At 47.9% G+C, this 18,887-nt stretch overlaps 7 protein-coding genes across 7 annotated transcripts; 5 read left to right on the forward strand and 2 right to left on the reverse strand.

Moving 5' to 3' along the window:
* Positions 1–883: 883 nt before the first annotated feature.
* On the reverse strand, positions 884–2,361 carry VE01_02200 (uncharacterized protein). The gene is made up of 2 exons (XM_018271711.2): positions 1,668–2,361; positions 884–1,614 (listed from the first exon to the last, which is right to left on the reverse strand). Exons 1-2 carry the CDS (start codon positions 1,968–1,970, stop codon positions 964–966), a joined length of 954 nt encoding a protein of 317 aa, XP_018133643.2. The 5' UTR covers positions 1,971–2,361; the 3' UTR covers positions 884–963.
* VE01_02201 (uncharacterized protein) lies at positions 2,310–4,936 on the forward strand. Its single transcript, XM_018271712.2, has 5 exons — positions 2,310–2,606; positions 2,658–2,848; positions 2,911–3,034; positions 3,089–3,512; positions 3,581–4,936. Exons 1-5 carry the CDS (start codon positions 2,588–2,590, stop codon positions 4,038–4,040), a joined length of 1,218 nt encoding a protein of 405 aa, XP_018133642.1. The 5' UTR covers positions 2,310–2,587; the 3' UTR covers positions 4,041–4,936.
* On the forward strand, positions 4,620–6,447 carry VE01_02202 (uncharacterized protein; the record flags this gene model as incomplete). Its single annotated transcript, XM_018271713.2, has 1 exon — positions 4,620–6,447. One exon carries the CDS (start codon positions 4,620–4,622, stop codon positions 6,285–6,287), a length of 1,668 nt encoding a protein of 555 aa, XP_018133645.1. The 3' UTR covers positions 6,288–6,447.
* A 754-nt stretch (positions 6,448–7,201) lies between these two features.
* On the reverse strand, positions 7,202–9,050 carry VE01_02203 (uncharacterized protein; the record flags this gene model as incomplete). Its single annotated transcript, XM_059463421.1, has 4 exons — positions 7,202–7,467; positions 7,519–7,724; positions 7,811–8,498; positions 8,551–9,050. The coding sequence occupies 3 exons, from the start codon at positions 9,048–9,050 to the stop codon at positions 7,689–7,691; spliced, it is 1,224 nt and encodes a 407-aa protein (XP_059319987.1). The 3' UTR covers positions 7,202–7,467; positions 7,519–7,688.
* A 1,972-nt stretch (positions 9,051–11,022) lies between these two features.
* On the forward strand, positions 11,023–12,322 carry VE01_02204 (uncharacterized protein). The gene is made up of 2 exons (XM_059463422.1): positions 11,023–11,658; positions 11,713–12,322. The coding sequence occupies exons 1-2, from the start codon at positions 11,052–11,054 to the stop codon at positions 11,853–11,855; spliced, it is 750 nt and encodes a 249-aa protein (XP_059319986.1). The 5' UTR covers positions 11,023–11,051; the 3' UTR covers positions 11,856–12,322.
* Positions 12,323–12,754: 432 nt separating this feature from the next.
* Positions 12,755–14,467, forward strand: VE01_02205 (uncharacterized protein; the record flags this gene model as incomplete). The annotated part of the gene is made up of 1 exon (XM_018271716.2): positions 12,755–14,467. One exon carries the CDS (start codon positions 12,755–12,757, stop codon positions 14,447–14,449), a length of 1,695 nt encoding a protein of 564 aa, XP_018133638.1. The 3' UTR covers positions 14,450–14,467.
* A 931-nt stretch (positions 14,468–15,398) lies between these two features.
* On the forward strand, positions 15,399–16,908 carry VE01_02206 (uncharacterized protein; the record flags this gene model as incomplete). The annotated part of the gene is made up of 2 exons (XM_018271717.1): positions 15,399–15,712; positions 15,762–16,908. The coding sequence occupies 2 exons, from the start codon at positions 15,399–15,401 to the stop codon at positions 16,906–16,908; spliced, it is 1,461 nt and encodes a 486-aa protein (XP_018133641.1).
* Between the last annotated feature and the right edge of the window lie 1,979 nt (positions 16,909–18,887).

Consider the following 18,887-nt stretch of genomic DNA (forward strand, 5'->3'; position numbering starts at 1 on the left):
CTAGCGAGGAAAGAAGGCGGTGCAGAGGATTCGATGCTTAGCTAGGCTACATTTGCGCTGCATGGCGGTTTAATATTAGACAGCCAGGCACCCACAACGATCATTCCCACTAGATGCTACGAAGTGGCTCTAGGTTTATTCGCAGAGAATTTTGATTACTGACGTAACGGTGCCTTCCAACAAGATGCTGGTCGTAGCTTCATACTTCATCCTCAGAGAAATCCAATGAGCGATTGCCGTGGCTACTAGATGATGGTGATTGAACTTAGGAAGAGTACGGTCATGCCTCCGAGAATTTCCGGTAAATCCAACAGGGGCCATACCTTCCCACTAACTCTAACTTGGATGTTGTTGGCTGCATGAATGCATGGTTCATTCGCGGAGATTTCCAACAGTAATGGATCAATAGAAAACGATAATTCGTCTGGGGAACTCCGCCAGAGCTAACCAGATCGTTTGCGGGGACGAACGGCAACTGTCGAATACAGTGTGGGGCCGATCTAGCGTGGTGCGGGGTTGCCTCCATCCATCGACAGATCTCCTAGCGTCGATGACCGCCGGGTGGGGCGGCAGATACGTAAACAGCCGCGCATGACACGGCCTACGTCAAGCTACTGTACTGTACATAGTACGGAGTGTAAATACCCAGAAACAAGCCTTTAGCCACTAGCGAACGCCTCATTAGCAGCCCTGCTACCTGCCAGTCAATTTGCCTCCACCTTTACCCCGCAGCATACACAACAAACCAATTACAAAGCCTTTCCCCGCACTTACTTAGCACTAGACAAGCAGTTTAGTGCCAATTTCGAACCTTCTAGTGGCGACCCATGGTTCAGAAATACTGAGTCGAACATTAACTCGTGAATCAAGAATTATATTTGAGCTAGACAACGGTCGAAGCGAAAAGAACACGCGTACGATCGAGAGAAGGGAAGCACGACGAATGGTATTTTCAGCTATCTACTACAGCCGGCTATGAGGAAAGCCCCAACCAGGACGCAGCATATTTCTAGCAGCCTGCTCAGAAGCAGCCATGTTCGAGGCCAGCGCACCCGGTCCAGACGGCCCAGGATCGTTGTAAGCGGTTACGGGCCTTGCCCGACCTTTGGTGACTTCAAGGATAATACCACCCTCGATGGAAATATCGCCGCTCTCAGAGTAGTCGCCGATTTTCTCGCTCATGGTGTCTCGCTCAATCAAGGCGACCATGACTGCAGCCACCTCCTCCGGCTCCACCCAGACGTCCCTAGCGTCAATCATGGCCAACTTCTCAGGGTTGTCTGTGTATATAGGGGTCTTGATGATACCTGGGGCGACGGCAGCAATGCGTATGTTGGCTGAGCTGATGTCGCCGAGGGAACGAACGAATCCGCTGATGGCATGCTTGGATGCGTCGTAAAGCGGCGTTGCAATACTCGTATCTTGCGCAGCTGTACTGGAGATCAAAACGATGGTCTTGTTTCCAGGTTGCTTTGCGTTGAGAAAGCGAGAAATCGCGAGTTGCGTCGTTCGGATCGGGTGAATCAGGTTGATGTCAAGGATGGCGTAACGGCCGCCATCCACAGAGTCATGGCTTCCCGAGCTTCCAGGAGGGCACCAGAAGTTGCTAAATGTCTAGGGCGATGTCAGCCACATTCAAGTTGCGAGCAGTTAAGAGATTCACCTACTGGTTCGTAGACGCCAGCGCCGGGGCATACAATGTCGATGCGCCCAAACTCACGTTCCGCCGTTACAAACATCTGCTCAAGCTGCGACCAGTCTCGCACATCGGTTTTTTGGAACACAGCGCGTCCACGGCCCCGGGCGCTTGACTGGTGAGTGCCAACGACCTCCTGAGCTTCTGGCCTGAGACCAAGATCGGCAAAGACCACATTGCAGCCTTTGTCAAGAAGAGCGGATGCGAAGGCGAGATTGATGCCGCTACCAGCACCCGTTACAATCGCAACCTTGCCAGAGAGTGTCTGAGACATGACTGCTGTAGTTGCGCAGCTGTCTCCCGAAATCAAGTAGAGTGTTCAAGCTGTGGATGACAATATTTAGTGGGCTCAATTCCTTAACACTCTGCGGCCCAAGGACAACCAACTTATAATAGGAGACCCTGGACGTGTTGAACCTCACCTAGTACCTTGCTTCAAGCACCTAGCACCCAATTTCGAGACGCGGCAGGCTCTGCAGCTCCGGAGTGCGGGGTAGTGGTGGCGGCGCTTATGGCCAAAAGGGATAAAAAGGTGAGTCCCCCTCCAAGAATCCAATAGTGTGGCTTTGCATCAATCATCATAAATCTGCCGATGGCCTGTTGAACCTCCTCTAGTGCCTTGCTTCGAGCACCCCGCACCCGATTTCGAGACGAGGCAGGCTCCGCGGGCTCTAGAGTGCGGGGTAGTGGTGGCGGCGCCTATGCCCAAAAGGGTTAAAACGGTGGGTCGCCCTCTGATAATCCAACAGTGTGGCTTGCATCAATCATCATAAATCTGCCGAGGGCCCGCACGGTGTGTTCCTAATATTCCTTGTCCTCCCTCTGCTCGTTCCTCCTCCACCCAACAATTTGTCTTGATTGAGATAGGAACCAGAGACGACGCGTCTAACCATGCCTACAAAGGTCAAAGGTAAGAGAGCTGAGATTCGAGAGCCACAGGATTCTAACGTGCTCCGTCCAGGATGCCGCAGCTGTTCCCGCCGGCGAATAAACTGCGACCGGACTCTACCTGCTTGCAACAAATGTGTTCGGGACAACCTGGTTTGCTACGGCCTTAGCGGGACCTACCGTTGGCTTACTAGCCGGACCTCCAGGAAGACGAGGACACCGGGTCAAGGGAGCAAGAGAGACTCGCCCCCGCCGTCTCAGATGGTCTGTCGCTTGTCTATCTCGTAACCCATAGACACATTGGCCATAACTTACTGGGCATCCAGGCACTCGATGATTCCGATAAAGGCAGCCTAATACCGCTATTAGCGTCCCCGACGTCCCCGCTGACTTTCCCGCTGCCCCGGACACAGCCGAGTAATCACGAGGATCAATGGGTGTTGAACTACTGTACGTGACACTTCATGGAGCCATTCATCGAAAGATGTACCAACAACAGAGCAGTTGCAGAGCAGATAACGCCGTGGATGTGCCCGATTCTGCGAGAAGATAACGAATGCAAGATGCAAGTCTTGCCGCTAGCCGCTTCTTCCCCACTCGTCTTCAATGCCGTTGCCGCGACATCCTTTCATCGCCTGGCCTACTACGGAAACAATGAATTTGCAAGTAAGGCTGAAAGATACAGGGCCACTGCTATTAAGGGCCTGCTAGAGAGCTGTCAGAGAGTCTGCTTGCCGTTGCCATCCTCTCAGGACGTGCTGTTTGCCGCGGCTACTCTCTTAATTCTGATGTATGATGAGATGGTGGCTGCCCAGGGTTCCTTCACGACTCTTGCGCGTGTCATGTCAAGCATGCGGAACTTTGTGGATTTCTCAACCTTAAGCGGCAGCTCGGAGCTTCAAAGATACCTGTCAGGGCAGTTTGATATGTGAGTTGCACTTTCCAGGCAGATTTGTGCGGCAAGCATGGTGGTAATTGTGACCTAATATCATCCAGGCTAGCCATCTTCGCCCTACCGCATCTTGACGAAGGTCCATCGCAGACGCACGCCTTCGAGTTGGTAGACACCTTTGAGTCGACGACCAAAGAAGACCAAAATAACCCTCCCTTCCTGGCAGACTGCTGGAAGACTGTCTTAACGGCTTGGCTCTGTCAGAAACAGAACTCGGACGTCGACGTGGTCAACAGTTTACTGGAGGATCTCAAGTTCAGGATTTTATCTCACGATGGTATTACACGGTTTGATCACTACATGACATGGGTTTACTTCATGGCTGCAGCGGCTTCACCTAGTCCACATCTACGGAGCTTCTTCAGGGACCGCCTCTTCCAGCATACCATCACTTTTGGATGGAAGAATGTTGCCTTAATGCTCAAGCTCCTCGAAGAACTAGAAAAGTCTGGCTCGGACTGGCCTTCTCGGTTGCAGTCTCACAAAAAATACATTTGCGTCTAATGGTAGCTATTTGATAACCCCCTGTTACTTGCCAACCCACTCGATGCGAGCACATGCTGCAGCCATGAATATCATCTTGCCACCAACCACACTAGCTAAATAACCCAACCATAAAATTAAACAATACAAGGCAAAGCATATTGGTACAGCTGCACAAACACACGTAAAAGTGAGGGGTACGGGAGAAAGGAAGGCGAGGCTAACCAACTTCCGAGGTCGGCAGCCTCTTTAAAATCGGGCAGCAAGCTGCACGTTGGTATTGATCCCACACGGCCTCCACATATGAACACTGAAGCAGATAGCATATGTCTGAAAACCGTATTCTTCGTCTGATTACGACGGAACAGAGAAATAATTGGGTGGTAAGAGGCGCAAGGGACATGCCAACCAAAACTGGGGTACTCATGTTTTTGACCTTCCGCGTTCTAGCGCAGAACCTCTCGGTGTACTCATTGCGGCGAAACATAAATATTCGTGGAACTCTCTTACAGTGACGGCTACCTTTCCAGACCTAAATGAGCCATCTTCATTCAAGTCCTTATGATCTCTCAGCTTGCGAGAACTGAACATTATTGAACCATGCGTGCCGACATTTCCACTCTTGGATCCGCCAATGGCTATAGTAATGGAACCGCCAACGGGTCCGCACTTCACAAAGTCGATGTGGTAATTGTGGGAGGAGGCTTTTCAGGGTGCTACATGCTACACAAGCTGCGGCAGCAAAACTTCTCGGTGCGGATCGTGGAGGCTGCCCCTGAGCTTGGCGGTGTTTGGCAGTGGAACTGCTATCCCGGCGCCAGAGTCGACACACACGTACCTCTGTACGAGTACTCCATAGAGGAGGTGTGGAAGACATGGACATGGCAGGAAAAGTTCCCTACTGCAAGCGAGTTGCAGCGTTACTTCCGTCATGTTGACAACGTGCTCGGACTGAGTAAAGATGTCATCTACAACACCAAGGTCACCAGAGCTATATTCGACGATTCAAAGAGCACATGGACCATCTCGACGGATAAAGGCAGCAAGCTCGAGGCCAATTTCTTCATCCCGGCAGTTGGCTTTGCCGCAAAGCGATCATTCCCCAATTGGGCCGGCCTCGACGACTTCAAAGGCATTGTTCACCACTCAAGCTTCTGGCCCGCTGATGGTGTCGATCTAGCCGGCAAGCGCGTCGCTGTCGTTGGCACTGGGAGCACTGGCGTTCAGCTTGTCCAAGAGATCGGGCCCCAGGCCGGGGCTCTGACACTTTTCCAACGCACACCCAACCTGGCACTTCCGCTGAACCAGGTCGTCCTGACGAGGGGCATGCAGGATGAAAGCAAGCCAGATTATCCTGCCAAGTTCCTAGAGCGCCTGCAGAGCAGGTTTGGATATGACTACAGCCACGAGGATATCAACACTTTTGACCATACACCACAGCAGAGGAGGGCCTTCTACCAATCGAAATGGGATCAAGGAGGCTTTCTCTTCTGGGTCGGTGCTTACCAGGACCTCTTGACAGACCTGAAGGCCAACCGCGAGGCGTATGACTTCTGGGCAGAACAGATCCGGGGAGAGATTAAAGATCCAAAAAAGCGGGATATTCTTGCTCCTTCAGAACCCCCTCATCCCTTCGGTACGAAGAGACCTGCCTTGTTCCGCAACTTCTATGAAGTATGTGACCAGGACAACGTTACCATCGTGGATACCAACAAGACACCCGTCACTCAAGTCGTAGCCGACGGTATCATCACAGGAGACGCCAAGAAACACGACATTGACGTTCTCATCCTCGCAACCGGCTTCGACGCAATAACCGGGGGCCTCAAAGCCATCGATATCCGAAACGACCGCGGTGAAACATTATCTGACAAATGGTCGGCGGGCACTTGGACAAATCTTGGCCTGATGACGGCTGACTTTCCAAACATGTACTTCATATACGGTCCTCAAGGCCCGACCGCCTTCTCCAACGGTCCCACCTGCGTCGAGATCCAGGGCGAATGGATCATCAACGCTCTCACGCACATGCGAGAAAAAGGCGCGCGCCGCATGGCTGCAACGCTTCAGGCGCAGGAGGATTACCGGGCCATGATAAACGACTTGACAGCCCAGACTCTGTTCCCTCTGGCAAAGTCTTACTATATGGGTGCCAATATCAAGGGCAAAACAAAAGAGGCGCTGAACTTTCCAGCGGGGATCCCTAAATACAGGGAGCTACTTGACGAGAGCGCAGCCGAGGGCTATAAAGGATTCGTACTTGCCTAATGTCTAAATATGAAAATGTTTTTCGGCTATTGACGAGAGGAAAAGCAACAGGGTTTGTAGCGAACATATAAGAAGACAATCTCCGCATGCCACATTTCCACATTAAACTATTCAACTATCAATGTACATTATGTGCCATAGTTGTTTACAAGTCTACGAGAACAGTTAAACTTTTAGCCGCTTGTTCCGCGTCTCGATTGCACTTGACCTTCAAAATTTCATTCACTAGGCTGTAAGCCTGTATATGTTCCGGCCCAACCGCGAATAAGTCGTATTCGCGAATACGACTTATTCGCGGTTGGGCCGGAACATATATCATAAAGTGTGCATCTTCTGTCACAAAATAGGAGACTCTTTCTCTCCGTACTTTTACCATATCTCTGATCGCCCAATTCTTCTTTCTTCTCCGGTAATTTTTATCAAGATCATGTGTGCTCCTTCAGTATTATTCCCCAAGGAGGTTTTCGATTGGAATATGACATTTTGGAACCAGTGTGTTCCGGAACCCAATTAAAGCTCCGGCCTGAAGTTGTTGGCATTTGCGGGACAGATCTTCATGGAAACTCAGCTCTAGCCTTTATCCCGACGCTGGAGAGCCATCATCCTGTCACTGACGAGGCTCCAACCGTCATTATTGGCCATGAGATGGCTGAGACAATACTAGAAGTTGGTGTCGTTGAAGCGAACACGTCAATCAAAATAGGGGCAAAGTGGCTGTGAGATCATCGTGGAGAAGAATATTATTGCTGCTTCGTAACTCCTGGGTTCTTAGGTTGGTCCGGTGGATGGGGTGAAATACTCTTAAGAAGGGCCAATCTACATAATTTCATTAGATTCTGATCAAAGCACATATCACATTTCATTCAGTAGTAACTCCGTTGAATTTGGTAGGGAGCTTAGTACAAGTTGAAATTCGCTAGTTGGCATTTTTAAAAAAGTACTGCGCCCACTAAGAGAAGCAGATAGTGAGGCCTCCTAACACATTGCACAAAGAGCAGCCGGTGTTCTTTCAATACAAACTTGTCTGTCCCACATATTTTATTGTAGTTCTGCATTTACGAAGTTGGTTCAGAAGCTTCTGTCACACTATTGCCAAGATATGACTTGCGTCCGCGGAAGGCCCAGTCAGCGGCAATGACAATGGCCAGTGCCACGTATACCGCACTTATATAATTCATGTCTTCAAATGTCAGCAACAGAATGTGATAATTCACTCGACCTTTAGACTTACTGCCTGCCGTTACCGGCATAACTGCCGGGAGAGCATATATAACAACCGAGTAAAGAGTCCATACCAACAAAACAATATTAGATAGTAGTCCCAATTTTCCGAACCAGTAGGGACCGTGAGGCGTCTTATCTCGACCTTTGATGAGTTGACACACTACTGGAATGCTATAACTAACATACAGCAAGGCTATCGTCGCACTCACCAACCTAAAATTCGTCAGTATCTCCCTATAAGGCCTTGAGTTTGCTTACGAGTTAAATGCAACGCTGCTGCCAAGATAAAGAAGACCGACCAAGGCGTCTATCACGACACTCACTGTGTGTGCTACGATAGGAACATCGAGCTTGTGGTCGACTTTACTTAGTTGTGAGGAAAATGGTAATCCTTTGTCCCGAGCAAAACTCCAACACAATCGAGCTTGCCAGGTGTGACAGGTCGTCAAGCAGCCCACTCCCGTGAGGATGATGAGAGTTTCCAACGCGATGGCTCCAGTTGGACCGATAGCCTGGTTGAATATTTCAATGATTGGTACTAGCGTGGCAGTGTTAGACACAGCGTCCAGATCATGGATGGAAAACATCATTGAAACTGCAAATAACCACGCTGTGGAAAATCCAATCGCAACGGTTCCAAGTAGGGCAATTGGTATAGCCCGCTCAGGATTGCTGACTTCTTCTGCTACATGCGTTGCGCAGTCCAAAGCGGCAAAAGGGTAATTTGTATTTATGAGGCCGATGAGAAATGCCACGCCATTTTCTTTCCATCCAGTATTGTTGATAAACTCCGTAAAGACGAAGCTAGCAGGTTGATGACTGGATGAAGATGCAGGGACAGCAATTGTAATCACAATAAAAGACGTCAGTGACAGATATAAGCTCAAGGTATTGATAGCTGGTAAGGCTCTGCCCCAGGTATTCAAAAAATAGCAGAAGAAAGTGAAAAGTTCGTAAGTGACAACGACATGCCAAGCTTGTATCGTACTGCTGTCTGTCAGACTGAGAAAAACGTAAAACTTGAACATGGAGAACTTACAGGTCAGGGTGCGTTAGTTGATATAAACCAACAATGCCAGATGCCATCCCTGAAGCGACGGAGGCAGAAGCAAAGATAGAACCTGCGTAGGCAAACCATCCAGTCAGATAGCTTACAATACCAGCGTATCTAGGAGGTGCCAACACCTTTGCCCAGAAGTATTGGCCACCGGAGTTTGGATAAGCGCTAGCCATCTCTGCGAGACTGATAGCGACACTGACAGAAACGAGGCCGAGTATCATCAGACCGTAGATCAAAATAACTGGACCGCCTGAGTTGATGCCGGTTGCTAGGGAAAAAGATAGGCCAAACCAGGAATTGGTTAAGGAGAACCCGACTGCGAGAACGGACCACGGTGAGAACTTTCGGCGCATTTCTTGTTCATATCCCATCTCTGCCAGTCTGAGAACATCATGATTAACTTGCTCAAGGTCTGCGACAGACGCACTGATAGATCCAAGATCTTCTAGCATCTCTTCTGTCTTGTCCTTCTCAGCCATGGGTTCGAATTTCTAGATGAATTACTATTGAGGATTGAGCGATATCCTAGCCTAGAAGTGTAGATTTCTTGAGGTCTTCTGGAAGAAATGGACCAGGGTAGAAATGGTTTTATAATAGACCGATAAGCACTGCACCAAGACTTGCGTGGTTTTGCTAATGGATGCAGGCTGTCACCGAATCAAACAGGTTTGAGTGAAATAATGCTCTGAACAAGGAATTTCGCTTCGTGTCGACAAGTTCAGATACACTTGTAGATTATAGTCGAGGTTCCACAGCTTTGATCTAAGATAGCCCACTTGTGATCAAAGAGAGTCCGGAGAAAAGGAGTTGTAAATCGGCCAAAAGTAAGGCTTGCCATCTTTATATACTTATATAATTGCTGGAGTTATGGAACTCCTACAACGCAATCTTCTCAGACTTAGATATGCATACAAAGCTGGGGCCTTAAGGTCTGGGGGAGGATAGTAATCCACAGCCACATCTATGCCATTGCAGATAAACTCAATAACATTGATTGGGCCACTGCGTTTCGGATTGATGAAACTACCAAGGTCGGCAAAAGCCCTCTCCATGATCGACTACGCCACATAAACTTTGATGCTTTTCCAAGCTGTTGGAAAAGAGCTGCTCATCAATTTCGCCAGATTAGGTTAGGTTAGGTTAGTAAGTTAGATGGCCAGGTACATGCTCTGGCCAGATCGCCGATTGTCGCCTAAATTAAACGGCTTGCGACGGGAAATTTCTCACGCTAAAAGGAATGTTTCATGAACTAAGTTTACTAACCTAATCTAACCTAATCTGGCGAAATTAATGAGTTCTCGTAGACTCGCAACAACCGTGGGACATAATGTACTTCTGATTAAAATGTTTAACCGCATTGGACTTCAAAGCTAGTAAGGTTGGTAGGCGCTAGAGAAATTACTGTACTATGCCCTACAAAGTAAATTGACAGGCATTATGCCGAAGAAGGAAATAGATAGAGCTGCTCTGTATCTCGTTGTGTTTTACTCATCGATAACATGTACCGTGCCAAATGCAAACACCTGTTAGCACCAAGTGGACACGATCCGCTGTTATTGAATGCGACCTAATACCTTTGCGGGGAAAGAAGGTGATTCCTCATCGCGATACCTCGGAGATCCGCATCATTGCCAGCTCGGGCCAATGGCTAAAGTAAAGTCTCCAGCACCTGATGCTCAAGATCTTGTCCTAAATTAGTAATAAAACCGTTGATAGTTAATTTGCCCGTTTTGTCCAGACTAGTCGATTGGCAACGAACGTTCGTTGCTAGTATTAGTTTCGGTATACAACAAATGAGAGTAATAACTCTCGGTATTTTGCTCTAGTGTTTGATGATTGAGTAGGCTGGATTTGCTAGTTGCGTGGCTTAAAAAATGATGAGGCACTACTTGATGGGTTTTATGGTGTATGTCTATAGTTGGAGTGATTGGTTTACGTCATCCAACCTCGGGCACTTGTCGGCAAACTGGAAGCTTGCGACCGAACTAGATAAGGCGACACATAACTTTGATATTTCTGGCTTACCAGATTAACTCTTTGATCTTGCTAAGTCGCCTAGACGAGGTCTGTGTCAGCTTTCCTGTGTTCGAAGTAAGATACGGGGTTGAAGGACAGATAAATGCGCTTGCTGGACGGAATTCGCAACTAACTGTGAGAGAAGCGAACAGTTGGTATAGAACTGCGCTCGGTAACGTTCGTAGAATAATAAACGATAATTCCGGTATCATCACGAGTAGGGTTCAATTGATCAGAAGTGAATGCATATCGATTATTCTAGCTAACGTATGTCGTGGCGTCACGCGGGTGGTGCAGTGTTCGGCACTTGGGCTCACTTAGACATGTATTATGCTCCATAATGCTTTTCCGGTCCTCGGTTCTCGGTCCTCGGCAAAATCTCAGCTTTCCCCCGCAGCCCCATATAATCGTTCCTGTTGTTCGTCCAAAATGCTATCCAGACGCAGTCAACACGTCGACCCGGGATGATTCTGCATCGTCGGTGCATTGCAAAGGTTGCCATGATACAGCATGAGGCAGGCTTTGACCTCGAGTCCATCCTCACGGATGAAAACTGCGTCAAGGCCATATTCGAGAATCGGTATAATTACCTGACGGATTCCGATTATAATTTACCGGCTCTTCATGATGTACAGCAACGCTCGAGTCCTAACAGCTTCTTAGACCAAGGTCTCGAAGATGCGGGTGAATCGGGCTCCCAAGAAGGGAATACACAGTTTAATAACAAGGCCAACGCAAATGCAGGCTTTGACCTCGAGTCCATTCTCACGGATGAAAACTGCGTCAGAGCCATATTCGGGACTCGGTATAATTACTTGACGGATTCCGATCACAATTTATCGGCTTTTCATGATGTACAGCAACGCTCGAGTCCTGACAGCTTCCAGGACCGTGCTGCATATGTTGAACTGAACTCTTTTCATGCTGAAGTTCCAGGATTCGACTATTCAGGATCAGGTTACCCAGTTGAACAAATGAGAGATATAGGGCACAATGATTTAGACTATGATTCTATAGCAAAGCAACAAGCTGATGTCGAGATCCACAAGATCTACAGTACTTTTCCACCAGGTATGCTCTTCTTACTAAGGATTATTAAATGCAAAGAATTTATCTCTACTATAGATATTGACATGACATTCGTGTTGAATCTCTTACGAGATCTCGAAGATTCTGGCGAACCGGGCCCTCAAGAAGGGAATACACAGCTTAATAAGATGGCCAACGAAAAAGCAGATTCGATACTGCCTCAGATCCTCACGACTTGAACCACCAGACCGACGTTAATGACATTTCAACAAGATTGCCAGATACCCGAACGAGCATGTTCATTTTTTGTGTCCCTTTATGGATGAGTTTGATTTCTACGTTATGTACGAGAACGCCTTGACTTTTCGAGACTCGCGTTTAGGAGCCATGAATATTACCTCTTTTACAGGCCATTAAGGCCATTATGTTCGCTGTAATGGGAGTAATTGTCTTGACCAAATATTCGTTTCGCTCATAGTTGGAAGAAGCGACTGCGCGGTTTGGCGACTAGCGTCTGTTCATCACCACTCCTCGATAAAACCTATAACATAGCTATAGATAGTATTTTAGATAGTAACGCAAAGCTATGTAAACTAATTCAATGGAAGGGACTTCTCTCTCAAATGTCTGCAACTGGCTTCTAGAAAATCCCTCCAAGTCTGTGGCTGTCGCTAGTCGACGTTTTGGTGTTCAAGAATCGACGATCTAGATCGTTTGGAACGCTGGTGGTTTACAAGTTGTCGTCCGTATAAACACCGATAGAGTCCCTCATCTCTATAGCATATTGCCTGATGGATGCAAACTAGAAAATGCTACCCCAAAACGATTTGCAGACTCTTCTCTCCCTTTGGCGCAAGTTCGACGAGTTGGAGAGGGCAACGCGACTCAAAAAACCTCAAAGACACTGATAGGAAGTTATGTTTCTTCTCGTTTGAGGTACTCATCACGTTCCGAGACGAAAGGTGATCGAGAGCAGTTTTTACACATTACGTCTTACGATGAAGTCTCCAGAATTTCGGCGACTACGCATTTCCAGGTGTTTACAGGTATCCCAGTCCTCAGGGCTTGGACAACTGTCACCAACGACTCCGACAAAAATGTCATACTCTGTCAGGCAAACTCTCTTACATTTGGGGGTATGGCTAGTTCCAAAGAATGGTGGAACGAGTATACCCTTTCGACAGCAACAAACTCATGGTTTCGAGAAGCACAATGGCGTGACCACTCTCTTCCAGGTGTTGGTATTGACGACAATGAGATTACGGGACTTCCTGATGGCCACACAGGGTCTATGGCTAACTATTCGCTTGCGAATCGCGGGTCGTTCTCCACTGGCACCTACTTGCCCATGGGAATGTTGAAGAGAAATGACAGCAGAGATACTTGGCTATGGCAAGTGGAAAACAACTCTTCGTGGAGATGGGAGGTTGGCGACTACAAGGATAATGTCTACATCGCGGGAGGCGGTCCCACATCAATCGACCATGATTGGAGACAAAAACTCAAACCGCATCAAACGTTCACGAGCGTGCCTATGGCCATCTGTCATGTTCTGGACACTCCAACAAATGCATTTGGTGTCCTAACCAATTACCGTCGTCGATTGAGAAGAAAACATATCGATAACGAAAAACTTCCAATTATATTCAACGATTACATGAACTGCTTGATGGGGGATCCCACCGAAGATAAAATAAAAGCCCTTCTAGGGCCAGTTGCAAGCTGTGGGGCCGAATACTTTGTGATTGATGCCGGTTGGTACGCTGATGATGGCGGATGGTGGGACGAGGTTGGACTATGGGAACCTTCTAGGTTACGATTTCCTGGAGGTTTTAAGCCACTACTCGACACCATTCGATCTCATGGGCTCATCCCCGGGGTATGGCTGGAGCCAGAAGTCATTGGCGTACGGAGCGTAGTGGCCAACCAGTTACCACAGGATGCATTCTTCCGAGAGCAAGGAGAGAGAATAATCGAAAAAGGCCGCTATCAACTGGACTATAGGCACTCTGCAGTCCGAAAGAGGATGGACGAAGTGATTGATAATCTCGTACTCAACTACGGCGTTGGATACTTCAAATTCGACTACAATATTGAAGTCGTCCAAGGGACGGACGTAAATTCCTCTAGCACAGGGGAAGGACAATTAATGCACAGCCGTGCCTATCTGGAATGGGTCAACAAGATCTACGATCGCTATCCCGACCTGGTCATCGAGAGCTGTTCTAGTGGTGCTCAGAGAATGGACTATGCAATGCTCGCTGTTCATTCTATACAGTCCACGAGCGACCAGCAAGACCCTGTCCTATACGCCGCCATCGCAGCATCAGCACCCACAGCTGTCACTCCTGAGCAGAGCGCAACTTGGGCATATCCGCAGCCGAGCTGGAACCCAGAAATAAATGCTCTCACTGTGGTTAATTCGCTTCTTGGGCGGGTGCATCTCAGTGGGAAGCTAGATGAGTTAAATCCAGAGGCCCTGGAGCTTATTGCGCAGGGTATGAGTGTTTATAAAAACATTAGGTCAGATCTCAGGAATGCGCTACCATTCTGGCCATTAGGATTGCCGAAATGGCATGATGACTGGTTGGCTTTGGGCATGACAACTACATCTGGCAACGTTTACTTGAGTGTCTGGCGCCGGAGCGGAACATCCTCAGCTACTTTGCCTATTGCAGAATTGAAGGAGAAGCATGGCGTAAAGGTAGAGCAGCTTTATCCTCGTGGCTTTGGAGCAGATGTAAAATGGGTTCCAGAGACCTCGTCCTTGGTCGTAGAGTTTCCCTCTGTTGTGTCCGCTCGCCTCTTCCTCCTACGAGCAAATGAGGCTTGAGGTTAACATTATATCGGGTATATTTATATAGAATTTAAATTGATTACTATGAGCTTGTCTACCTTCCTTTTCAGAATCTTGTTCATGTTCCTTTGTAGATTTGTACCACAACTCTAATTGCGTCATACTTTCCTAATATAGTAACGCACTTAATAAGATACTGATTAGGAGTATATCCAGTGCCAAAATCTTAAGATATCTGTCGGCATATTAATGGAGCCGATCCATCTGACAGAAGAGAAGTAAAGAGCCTACATTGGTCGTTAAAATGAATCGCATGCTGAGAACTTCAGCTTCCCCGCGAATTCCCCGCCCCCGCGAATCATCCCCGCTAATCCCCACCCCCGCCCCCGCAAACTTATAGCAACGTTGAAATTCGCTCATCTTTCATCCACTAATAGCTGCATTAGTTTACGGCATATTCTTAATAGAATCGCAAAAGACAGGTATGGGTTGTCTTTGATGGGCGCTAGACTTGTTTTAGTCCAATGGCTACATCCTGGTAAATAGCTTGACTTTGTTCACTTCGATCGAAGCATTTAATATGTAAATATCCCTTCCATTCCCACTTCTCCTCTTGAACAAACTGTCAAGACGCAGCTGTTTGAATTTTACTTCACATAAATCTCATATTGAACAACAGTAAGATTCTATAAACCATCCTATATTTCTTATGTCTCACTCTACATCTATAGTATTAACTTCTGTAATAGAATCGTGCCAAGCAGAGATGGTGTCTGAGAAAAAATCGGCTGAATTCATTTATGTTGAAGATACATCAGGGCACGCTCTACATGATGTCACCTACGATGGCCGCCTTGGCGAGAAAGGGGGATGGCAAGCTTCCGTCGCTGAAGCAGCCGCTGCTAACACGGCGGAGCACGAGATGACCGTTCGCAAGGCTTTGAGAGCATATCCTTGGGCCGTTGCCTAGGCGCTCGTGGTCTCCATGTCTGTCATTATGGAAGGGTACGATACTATCCTGATCGGATCCTTATTTGGATATCCCGCCTACCAGAGGAAGTTTGGGAATTATTTCCCAGCGACCAACAACTATCAGATTGATGGCAAATGGCAAGCTGCGCTAGGAAGCGGGCCCGTTGGTGGTTCGGTCATTGGTGCTTTCATTAATGGCTTCCTAATACAGCGCTTTGGCTTTCGTCCTGCGTTTATGGTGGGGTTAGTTCTCATGACTGCGTTCATCTTCATTTCTTTCTTTGGCAATACCATTGAGTTGCAGGTGGTCGGCCAAGTCCTTTGTGGGTAAGTCACCTGTATCCATTTTCACAGTTTTCAATCTTAACGCTCGCAGTGTCCCCTGGGGAATCTTTGCTACCATCGGTCCTGCATATGCCTCTGAAATCTGCCCTATGTCCCTACGCGCCTATCTCACCGCGTACACAAATATGTGCTTTGCTATCGGCCAATTTATCGGTGCTGGCGTCCTCCAAAGTCTTATCGACCGCGGCGATGAGTGGTCGTTTCGAATTCCATTTGCTATTCAATGGCTATGGCCGCCATTTCTCATCGTTGCCTCTGTTTTTATTCCTGAGTCACCCTGGTGGCTCGTCCGACATGGCCGATTCGAAGAAGCAGAGCGCAGCGTCTCAAGACTCATGTCGAAAGCAGAGAAGCCAGCAGCGCGATCCGTTGTGGCCATGATGGTCCATACTAATGAGATTGAGAAGTCCACTACCACTGGCACATCTTACCTCGATTGCTTCCGCGGCACTGATCTCCGTCGCACAGAGATTGCATGCGTGGTTTTCCTCGGCCAGATCACCTGCGGCGCACAATTCGCATACTCGGCGACATATTTTTTTCAACAGGCTGGGCTGAATCCGGATAACGCATACAAGCTCGGGCTAGGCGGAACTGCTATTGCGTTCATCGGTACGATACTATCGTGGGGTCTGATGCGCATAGCAGGCCGCAAGCACATCTATTTGAGCGGAATGATTGGTATGGCGACATGTTTGTTCATCATCGGGTTCTTGACCCTTGCCAAGGGTAGCCAGAACGCAGTTTGGGGACAAGCAGCCTTGTGCATCATTTGGCTTCTCTGCTTCTCGCTGTCTGTTGGTCCTGTTGGCTGGGCTATCCCAGCTGAAGTTTCATCGACTCGCCTAAGGTCCAAGACTGTTGTGCTCGCAAGAAACTCTTACTACATCGTCCAAGTCGGGGCTAACATCATCCAACCGTATATGATGAACCCGACTGAGTGGAATTGGAAAGGGAAAACTGGGTTTTTCTGGTTTGGATGGACAGTCCTTACTATTGTGTGGGTTATCTTCAGGATGCCAGAGACAAAAGGAAGGACTTTCGAAGAGTTGGATCTGATGTTTGCAGCCAAGGTGTCGACACGAAAGTTTGCGAAATACAAGGTTGATGCTTTTGAGGGCGAGCGAGGTGGAGTGTTAGAGTCGGAAGAGAAGGAGAATAATTCTAATAAAGATTAGGGTTATTTCACTCAATACATTATTTCTCCTTTATAAATGAAACTGACTGATATAATCTGAGGTTGTTTTGTTGTGAAGGGTTGTAAGATATAACATTGAAATGCCAAAGCGTCGTAGCTCTTGTTAACAAATGACGGCAAGGTACAAACCATAGAATGCTCGAAAGGATGCAATAATTCCCAACAAATCATGACCTGTCACACCGATTTAAGATGTGGCGCAAATTCTTGGCGGGGCCGCACCAACAAATACACGGCTCGGCAGATGCAAAGTTTAAACGGGCGTTATGTTGTCGCGATATTCTGGTTTCGGTATATATTAAAATTCGACGGAATTTGAGCTGTCGCGATACCGTCGAGAATATATTTGTATGAGCGGCGTCCTCTGATCTACATCATCAAAACGACAAGGCTTGTGATCTTTAACACTAATTCAATAGATCAACATACAAATCTACTTTTTATCATCTTCTCAGCTTCTTACCAAGACCGCTCTCGGTGCTGTCGCCGCCACCGAGCCTGCCGCTGAGCGTAGCATCGCCATTCACGCCGAGCATGTGGGCAGGACCTGCGTCGCCAATGGATGCAAGCGCATAATAAGCATTATCCCTGGGATATACTATAATAACTACTTACTTCTACCTATCGGCAACAGAGTCGTTATTACTGCGAAGTTGGACGTCGACCACGTTTACCAGTGCTGCTCTGGTGGCTTGTATCGTGACTATAAAACGGTGAGCTATTGCATTGTGCCAGAGACCAACTAAGCATCGGAAATTAGGAGAGGGGTGGGTAGTATTGTGAGAAGGTGTGCGTCAGCTATAGAGGAATAATATGTATGTTATAACACATGGAAAACGTGTGTTTGCTATAGGTATCCTAAAGGGGGGTGTGATATTAATGAAGAATATATAAATGGTAACCTGGAGGACGTGCGCTTTCATGGATATTGCGCGGGGGTGTGTGCGTGATATTAATAAAGAGCAGACGTATAGCAACCTAGAGAACGTGCTTTTCATGGGTATTATGATTTATAATGATGTGATAAGCCAATTACAACTTCAAAACACGTATACAGCCTTACCCTGCCCCATAACCCAACTACATGTCGTACCTCCCTGTCTTACATCAATATCATCGCAGAACCGAGGGTTTTGTTGTGCTGTCATGAACAACACGTGGATAGAACGGGGAGAGACGGAGCAGATTTCTACTCCTCATTCTTCGAGTATGCAGGTGTAAACAAATATTCTCATGTCATTCTAGAAATCGCAAAATACCGAGGATTCTCAGGTTTTGAAGTTGTCATGCATCGCATATAGATGTATGTTAAAGACACGGGACGGCCTTAAGATGCTTCGATACCCCTCATTTCCTCAATGAAGCAGGTGTTAATCTATATTATCATCCTCGACATTCCTCTATTGGTTAAACCCTGAGGGTTGATCGCCATTGGCACGGCTCGAACGAGGGGAAAAGGGGAAGGCGGCCAAAGCCACCAATCGCTTAGCGCCAGTGCACGATTCCCCCGTGGGGAAATGCCGCCGGCATGGCCCGCACGGGAATAGATCAACAGGATTCCCCCCCCCCGCAATTACAGGGGTCCGATTGTTATTATGCTTATTGTGGTGGCGACACCATGATCCGCGCTGCATTGACAGTGACAATCTCCTGTGCAGTCTTCTAAACGAGTCATAGAGTAATGACAAGCCTCAGACAAGATCTACGTTCTCGACTGACTTCAGACGGCTTCATAGACAGATGGAGGAAGCAAGACTGATAATCCGATGAGGGGTTCATCCATCTACGCGCTCGACGAGATCTTGCACAGTAGCGGCGGCGCCAAAAGAAATATGCAGCGACAATACCTCGGAGCAGTAGCGGACGGGGTTCATGCCCAATGCGTCTTCCCAGGCAGGGCGTACGCGACGTGCTGAGCACATGTTTGCTGAAGAACGAAGGTATCGTACAATAACACGA

The sequence above is a fragment of the Pseudogymnoascus verrucosus genome (genome assembly GCF_001662655.1).
Source record: "Pseudogymnoascus verrucosus strain UAMH 10579 unplaced genomic scaffold scaffold_6, whole genome shotgun sequence".
Classification (NCBI taxonomy): domain Eukaryota; kingdom Fungi; phylum Ascomycota; class Leotiomycetes; order Thelebolales; family Thelebolaceae; genus Pseudogymnoascus; species Pseudogymnoascus verrucosus.